The following is an 8,687-nucleotide window of genomic DNA, read 5'->3' as shown; positions in this document are numbered from 1 at the left end:
GCTCGCGCCCGCCCGGACGCTTAGCAACATCAACAAAGACACACCACTGAGCCCTTGGTGCTCTCGGCTGGAGGAAGACTGTGGCTGGGCTGAGGTCTGCGAAAGGAGGCTATGGGATCTGGCTGTGTCGAGTGTAGATCTCGGCATTCCGGGTCTGGGTGCCATCCATCCTGTGTTCTCTCCATTGTAGAGAGGGTTGGTTCTACTCTTTAACCTGCTGTACGACAGTAAATCATACTACAATAGTTTAAACTCCTACACACCCTTCAAAGCCCAGCTTCACAGAACCCCTCCCCAAGAACCTAGCAGGTCCCACAATCCAAATCCAGGCTCTAACTCTAGCCTCCTGGTGTCAAGGTCTCCCATTTGCCCCATCTGGACCGGAAGAGGTTTGTAGAGTTGTGGATCTGGAAGGCAATGTTTCTGTTCTTTTGTGGCCAAAAGTAAACCAAAGTGCAAGCCGGGTGGCGCATGCCTTTAATCTCAGCACTCGGGAAGCAGAGACAGACTGAGTTTGAGCCCAGTCTAGTCCAGGAGAGCTAGGTCCAGGACAGGCTCCAAAGCTACAGAGAAACTCTGTCTCAAATAAATAAATAAATAAACAAACAAACAAACCAATGTGCACAATGCTGACAACTGTTGGAGGAACAATTTATTGGCAAGCAACTCTAGAGGGTGGGATAGGTAGGGCAGAGGTATCAGGATCACCTCCAGGAGAATTCTCCTGCCTCATCTGTAGAAACCCAAGTGGCCTAGATGCTGAATTCTAGGACACAGCCCCTTGTCCTGCCAAGGGAAGGGATACTTCTCCCTGGCCTGGCTTGACCTAGGAAAAGAAACTGGGGCCCTGGAAGAGGACTCACCCTGACCCCGGATGGGGCCTTGGGTCACTGGCCCCAGGGACAGAAAGATCAAGTGGCCCCTAAGGACCTCAGACTGCCGGAAGGGTGGCATCTCCTCTGCCCAGGGAAACTGTACCCAGCAGCCATCAGCATTTGGTGTCCCCTGCCACTGAAGATACCCGCTTTGAGTGACGGATTCCCATGGAGTATGCCGGGGCCCGGGCCCGGTTCACGGTGACCTGCTCTGGGTTGTGAGTACCAGGACCAGGTGTCTCCTCCAGGAGCCGAGGGGCTCGGGGTCTCCCCAGTATGCTGAAGGCCGGCCTACGCTGTCGGTAGGTGTTGGGGTCAGGAGTCTCATACTGCCCAGGGCCTGGAATCTCTGAGGGATCCTGAGCGGGGCGTGCTGGGGGCCTGCGGCCCACAACTGTGAAGCTGGGGCTGCTAGGTTTGATAAAGATCTGCGATCCCCAGAGGGGTGGCATGCTGTAGGCATTGGGGGCAGGAAAAGAGGCGTCTGGGGGCTTCTGTCGGAGGCGGGAGCCCAGAGTGAAAGCTGGGGGGTTCCGCTGGCGAACCGGGGGAGCCTTCTCTGGGCTGTAGGCCCCAGGGCCTGGTGTCACCTCCAGACCTGGGGAGTGAAGGAGCATTCGCACAAGATGGAGGCCTCACCGGACCTGCATCAGACATCACGAAGACCCAGAGTCTAGCCCAAGCAAATTCTTCACACATGCATTCTGTGCCTGATACTCCTGGTTGGAGCCAGCAGAGGCTCCCACTTCCACCCCAGAGTCCAGACATCAGCCTCCTGCTTCCCACGCCCACCAGCTGGTACCTTCGACCCCTCCAAGGCCCCATGATCACCCGGATTGTCCTCCTTGAAGATCTGGGCATCCTGAGATAGAGCTCTAGGTGGCCTGAGTCTACCAGGAAGTTCACTAAAGATGTCTCAGCATTAGTGTGACTAAAGAGCTGGGGCGGGGCCGTGAGTGAAGGCTGAGCAGAGCCATGGAGCACAGGGAGATGGATGAGTGGGTAGGCAGGAAGATGGGATGGGCAGAAGAGTGGGTGGATGGGTGGGTGGGTGGGTGGATGGATGGATGGGTGGATGGGTGGGTGGATGGATGGATGGGTGGATGGATGGATGGATGGATGGATGGATGGATGGGCAGGTGGATGGATGGGTGGATGGATGGATGGATGGATGGATGGATGGATGGATGGATGGATAGGTGGATGGATGGATGGATGGATGGATGGATGGATGGATGGGCAGGTGGATGGATGGATGGATAGATGGATGGATGGATGGATGGATGGATGGATGGACGGGTGGATAGGTGGGTGGGTGGATGGGTGGGTGGGTGGGTGCGTTGGTGGAGGGTGGTTGGATGGATGCATAGGTGGGTATATGAATGACTGGGTAGATGCATGGATGGACTGATAACATGCAGAGAATAAAATCAAGTGTTTGAGCATTCCTCTGGGACCATGAAGGGGCTTTAAAAAAGGGCCCCTAGGCAGCAGGGTCACCATGTGTTGTTCACCCCAGCTCAAGGCTGCGGGACTGGAGTAGTGAGCCTTCCTGAAACTCAGATTGTATCGCTGTGAACACTCAAGTTTAGAGCTCCAATCGTGCAGGAAGAGGACAGCCTCCCAGACTGTAAAAGGCCACTTCCCACCACACACATTGTACTCACCTCGAATCTTGCCCCGGCCCTGCATGGAGTAGGCAGGGGGACAGCTACGGCCAAAGCGAGTAACTCTGGGGTCCAAGAAATACACGGGTCCTGGGCTGGAATCCTGAAGTGGTGCTGGGGAAAGGACCCGAAAGCGCAAAGGTGCCGTGAGCTCCGGGCTCCCCACACCTGGCCCAGAGCCGCCCAAGAGCCTACCTGGGAAGGACTGACTCTCCTGAAAGGGGTCAAGCAGTGGGACTGTGTGGGGCACGCCAATCCCAGCTGGGCCTTGGCTCACGCTGAGTCACCTGGAGTCACCCTTGAGATGGCTCAGCTTGCCTGACCCACATTTTCACATCAGTGTAGAAGGAAGAGATCACAAAGGCTACAGTTGGTACCATTTTCACAGTTGTATATGGAACCTAGGCAGTCATAAATGGTAGTCTTGAGCTTCCCCCTCAGCCACACCTGTGGATTCTAGGCTGGGCTCCACCCTGACCACGCCCCCAGTTTCTCACTGGGGGGATTCTAGGCGGGGCTCCACTCTGACCACGCCCCCAGCTCCTCACTGGGAGATTCTAGGCAGGGGCTTCATCCTTTTTCCCTTAAACACTTGATCCTCCTGCCTCAGTTTTTGAGTTGTCAAAAACGACAGATCTGTAGCATCATGCTTGGCCTGGTCACTGGTTGCTGGACTTTAGACACTCCATGCTGGGCCCGCAGGTGAGGGCTAAGCTTCACCAAGTCTTTCTCAAAGCCTCAGTGAGTCCCAGGATGTGCGTAGGTACCACGCAGTTGTGGGCTTCTGTGCACGCCCACACCGGCAGTGTTTGCACACACACAGTCTCCCTACTAACCCTATGGTGGTCACTAATGTTAAAGAATGGGCTCAGAAGCACCCTACGCCTGTGCGCCTAACAGCTCTTCCCTAGCTTAGAGCTAATCTAAATGACTCCCAGGATAGGAGGAATGGGGTTGCAGTCACCGATATGTGCTGGGCCACACACAGGAAGATGCCTGTCCCTCGTCACCTCAGCCAGCCTGTGGCAAGCAGAACTGTTGGTGCTCAGCCCCTGCTCGGCCCGCGCAAACCTGCTTTCCATCTCCTATGCAGTTTGTGTAATGAGAGAACCCAGCTCGCCAGCCAGGACACGTCTCTCCCGACCTGCAGGCTGCAGCGGGTGGGCTTTTCTCCTGGGTCCCCCTTCACCAAACTTTCTCTTTTTTCGGGGGGGGGGTGTCCTAGAACTCGATCTGTAGACCAGGTGGCCTCAGGCTCACAGAGATCCACCTGCGTGTGCCACCACACCCAATTAAGAGTTCATTTTTCAGTTAAACGCTGTGTACTTGTCGGGGAGGATTTGTGCTCTGTGGGTGCGGGGCCCACAGAGGCTGGCAGACAGCATCGGATTCCACTGGAGGTGGAGCCACCGTCACCGTCTCCAGCCCCATCCCTAGGACTCTACCCACTGAACCACACCCTGAACCCTGGCCACCCAATCCTTGCTGACCCATCAAAACCTTGGTGTCTGGTCAGATGTGATGATATACATCTGTGATCCCAGAATTCGGGTGATGGAGGCACCTGAGCTACATGAGGAGGCAACAACCTACCCGACGTGGCACAGCCACTGGGAGGGAGACCAGACCTACCTACCCGGCCTTGCTCACCCTGAGGTCTTCTTCAGCAGAATTTTGGGGGCCCAAAGAGGTCCCTGTACTCCTCAGCTGGCCTTACCTTCACTGGGCCGCTGAGCCAGTGAGTAGGCGGGACTGGCTGTCTTGGTGCAGTCGTGGTTGACATAACCAACGGTGGACGGAAGAACGTACAAGCCAGGTCCGGAGCCTGAGACCCAAAGACCATATCAGAGCTGGTGTCTGCAACCCTGAGAGGCTGGGCAAAGCGTCCCACCCTGGTCCCCCAGTCACCTCCATGGCAGAGTAAGCAAAGGGGTCCTGGAGGACTGGATGACACCCACATTGTGAGCTGGTCATGAGTCACAGGACTGTGGAGATTCAGGAAATAGGCTAACACAGGAAACAGGCTGGGAGCAAAGACCCTCACTGGTGGGGAAACTGAGGCTAGGAACAGGACAGTTGTGTTACAGGGGTTACAAAGCTGAAAGCATAGACCCTATCACAGGTGGGGAAACAGACGCTAAGGGCAGAGATACTTCTCATGAGCGGGAAAACAGGCCAACAGGCCAAAGCAAAGAGACTCACAAGAGAGAAAACCGAGGCCAGGATATAGAGACCACTACAATTAGGGAAACTGAGGCTGGGGACATAGAAATCATCGAGGGAGGGAAACTGAGCTCAAGACAAAGAGATCATTCTGGAGGGGAAGGTGAAGCCAGCACAGAGAAACACCACCTGGGGGGAGATGGAACCTGGTGTAGATCTGAGCCCACTGTCCACCCTAAAATGGGAAACTGAGGCACAGGCTACAGCCTGAATCCTCCACAAATGCCCCCCCCCCACTGAACCCAGCCTCAGCCCCTTCACACACTCTGCAGGTCCCACAGGGACCCCCCCTCTGACTCCTTCCCTCCAGTCCTGCCCTACTGTGCTCCCAACCTGTGTCCCTGCTGGGCAAGCATGCAGGACCAGCAGATCCCACAGGGGACGTATGGACATGCGGTCCTGCCTTAGATGCTGCCTCTGCTGAGCCCTCTCCCACAAGGCCAGCACAAACCATTCTCCAGGGTGACCATTCCACAGGACTTCCTCAGCCCGGTCTCTGGAATGTGGCCCTCAGCCACCCGCCGGGCCAGGGGTACTGTGGCCAACCTGGCCGCTGGGTCGCAGCTGAGGGTCCCCATGGTGAGCAGGGCCTGGTGTGGGCTCCTGTGTCCTGCTGCTCTGGAGCCACAAACCAGGCACTGTCCCCGATCCTCACAGCTCAGCCAGTGTGTTGGCAGAGGCCTGGCCTCACCACACCCTCCCACCACCACACAGACAGCCCCTTGTCCCTACGCAAGGATCTTGGGGCCTAACCAGAGCCAGGCTGGTCGCCGGACGCTGGCCTGGAAGAGGAGCTGAGATCAAGTGTCAGCCAGGTGGCTGGATGGCCCAGGAAAGACTCCAGTGTCAGCCGAACAGGTCCCCAAGGAGCTGACTGAGCTGGGCCACCGGGCCAGAGCAGGCCCCAGGGAGCCAGGACTGCAAACAGGACACCCCCAGCCGCAATGATAAAGAGTGCAGCGCCCCATTTCCACAGAGCCCAGGGTTGTGTACAGCACATCCCCAACTCAGCCAAGTGCTCATCAGCAGGCGTGTACCGAGTACCTGGTATTGTATACCTGACTCCTTTTAGGGTGGCGTGAACAAAACAGGAGTAAACTGGTAAAGGGCAGGTATGTTCTTACCGTGGGGAGAGAAGCTAGGCAATAAAGGAAGTGGATTGTTCTGGTGTGGAGCATGCTGAGAAGGAAGGCGTCAGGAGGAGAGGTCCTGAGGCAGGACTGAGGACAGCGGTCTAGGGCGGTTCTGTGTTCTCACCCTTGCTTAGGGCTGCTGGAGCAGCTTCAGGTAGGGAGTTCTGGGAACACTGGCCTAGTGAACAAGGACACACTTTTGCCCGAATGCTTGCCTCTAAGCTGCTGGGCATTCTTTTAACGTAGTGACTTGGGGTTTTGGCGGAGAGAAGGACTCACATTGTAGCCATGCTGACCTTGAATTCCTCCGCCTCCCTGCTGCTAGGACCACAGTCAAGAGGTCAAGAGCGTCACCTGTGGTCTCAGATGGAGGAAACGGAGGAGGATGCTCTATATTATTTCTATATTTCTCTCTGTTTCACCACCATCCGGCACACCTATATTTCTGCGTATATAGATGGGCTACATAGGTGATACGAATTATGACCGGTGGTGGTGCACACCTTTAATCTCAGCACTCAGGAGTCAGAGGCAGGCAGATCTCTGAGTTAGGGGCCAGCCTGGTCTACAGAGTGAGTTCTGGGACAGCCAGGACTGTTACACAGAGAAACCCTGTCTCAAAAACAAATAGTTACGTGGCTGTACAGAGTTCATGAAGTTTAAGGAGCTGAGACAGAGTCGATACTGGATCATAACAAAGCAGACCAAGCATGGGAGGGGGCTGCTGGGACAGTGCTAGAAGGTGAGCTGCCATGTTCTGTTACAAGGTAAAGGGCCAAACTGATCAGGGAACAGCAGGTTTGCATCCTGACCCAGATGGGCAAACAGGTGGCTGGCAGGCAATCCAACAGACGGTGTCAACCAGGGGACAAAACTGGATCTGCACCCAGGAAAAGTTAGGGAGTCCTTGACACACACACACACACACACACACACACACACACCAGTAAGCAGACAATGAATGAATTGGTGTGGGGCCACCAGTGTCCTTCATGGGATCCAGGTGTGGGGTCACCAGTGTCCTTCACAAGATCCAGGTGTGGGAGCACCAGTGTCCTTCATGGGATCCAGGTGTGGGAGCACCTGTGTCCTTCACTTCACGGGATCCAGGTGTGGGGTCACCAGTGTCCTTCACTTCATGGGATCCAGGTGTGAGGTCACTGGTGTCCTTCACGGAATCCAGGTGGGGGGGGTCACTGCTGATGTGGTAGAGTCTTCTGTTTTGTGTTGATTTCATTGGTTAAATAAAGAGACTGCCTTGGCCCTTTAATAGGACAGAAAATTAGGTAGGCGGAGTAAACAGAACAGAATGCTGGGAGAAAGAAGCTGAGTCAGGCAGTCGCCATGATTCTCCCACTCCAGACAGACACAGGTTAAGATCTTTCCTGGTAAGCCACCTTGTGGTATTACACAGATTATTAGAAATGGGTTAATCAAGATGTGAGAATTAGCCAATAAGAGGCTGGAATAATGGGCCAGGCAGTGTTTAAAAGAATACAGTTTCCCTGCCGGCGGTGGTGGTGCACGCCTTTAATCCCAGCACTTGGGAGGCAGAGGCAGGCGGATCTCTGTGAGTTCGAGGCCAGCCTGGTCTACAAGAGCTAGTTCCAGGACAGGAACCAAAAACTATGGAGAAACCCTGTCTCGAAAAATAAAAAAATAAAAATAAAATAAAAAAAGAATACAGTTTCCGTGTAATTATTTCTGGGCATAAGCTAGCCAGGCATCTGGGCGGCAGGAATGCAGCCTGCCACTCCATACTACACACTGCATCCTTCATGGGATCCAGGTGTGGGGCCACCAGTGTCCTTCACTTCACAGGATTCAGGTGGAGGATTTTGCACCTTCCCTTGCTTGGATGAGTCTGATAAATCGTTGGTCCTGGTTTACCTGATGTTTCTTTAATATGTCCGTGTGTCCCCCACAACCTTGATTGACCTCCATGAACACAGAGCAGTCCTGTCTGACCACCAGGAATACATGATGTGTCGACCTTGTGTTAGCCACATAGGCTACAGTTACGGGGCCAACCGAGGAGGGCTGTGGTCATTCTTCTCCTCAGGACAAAGCCAGAGGCTGCTTGTAAAATGGTGGAGTTGCCTAGAGCAATGTACAGTGGGGGGAGGACATGACTGTTTTATCCAATATGGAGTAACTTAGGGTAGGGCACAGCCTGCTGGACAGAGCCTCATTCTGCCTCTCTACAACCAGAGCTGCCCAGTCAGAAAGACAAGATCCTTCCCCTGGCACTGGCCATAGACCCAGAGCCAGGCAGAGACAGGACCAGGCAGAGAATTCTCTGATCCCCACCGGAGGCTATTTCCTGGGCCCAGCCCGCCAGAAAGCCCCGGAGTGCAGGAATCTAGGGCTCAACCTGCATGTCTGTTTCTCCATAGGGACCAGGGAAAGTTTAGGTAGGAAAGTCTTGGAAGCAGAGGAATGGAGGGAGAAAGGGAACAGAGAGACAGAGAGACAGGGTGGAGAAGGAAGCAGAGAGACAGGGGCACAGGCATGAAAGGCCTGGTCTGGGCAGGAAGGAATCTTCGTGTGGCACATGGCAGGGGAAGGCTTGAGGGCTGGTGGATTCTGGAGCCCACAGCACAGGGAACTCATGGGTACCCTCTGGTGGATGACTGGTGAATAGGCCCTAGCATGTCTGTAGGTCTGCGGAGATTAATACAAGGAAAGAAAGATGGGGACATGAGGAAAAGACAAGTAAAAGCATTAGAAGGGATGGAAAAGTGGAGGATGGTAGAGGATAGTGGAGGGTGGTGGAGGGTGGTGGGGGG

The 8,687-nt window shown here is 54.8% G+C and overlaps 1 protein-coding gene across 1 annotated transcript; it reads right to left on the bottom strand.

The window, feature by feature from the left end:
- Nucleotides 1-942: 942 nt before the first annotated feature.
- Cimap1d (CIMAP1 family member D) lies at nt 943-5,343 on the bottom strand. The gene is made up of 4 exons (XM_050123447.1): nt 5,217-5,343; nt 4,260-4,367; nt 2,543-2,656; nt 943-1,473 (listed from the first exon to the last, which is right to left on the bottom strand). The coding sequence occupies exons 1-4, from the start codon at nt 5,341-5,343 to the stop codon at nt 989-991; spliced, it is 834 nt and encodes a 277-aa protein (XP_049979404.1). The 3' UTR covers nt 943-988.
- Nucleotides 5,344-8,687: the final 3,344 nt, after the last annotated feature.

This window comes from Alexandromys fortis, unplaced genomic scaffold (assembly GCF_014885135.2).
Source record: "Alexandromys fortis isolate MF-2015 unplaced genomic scaffold, M_Fortis_MF-2015_v1.1 scaffold_221, whole genome shotgun sequence".
In the NCBI taxonomy this organism is placed as follows: Eukaryota; Metazoa; Chordata; class Mammalia; order Rodentia; family Cricetidae; genus Alexandromys; species Alexandromys fortis.
This window is presented reverse-complemented; position numbering and strand designations above follow the sequence as displayed.

What these genes read in the sequence shown, in the direction of transcription:
- Cimap1d (XM_050123447.1), bottom strand. Translation starts at nt 5,343, where the DNA reads ATGGGGACCCTCAGCTGCGACCCAGCGGCCAGGTTGGCCACAGTACCC. An exon ending in GGCTCAGCGGCCCAGTGAAG is followed by an intron (nt 2,657 to 4,259) that starts GTAAGGCCAGCT and finishes TCCTTTCCCCAG; the next exon opens with CACCACTTCAGGATTCCAGC. An exon ending in GGGCCGGGGCAAGATTCGAG is followed by an intron (nt 1,474 to 2,542) that starts GTGAGTACAATG and finishes TTCACTCCCCAG; the next exon opens with GTCTGGAGGTGACACCAGGC.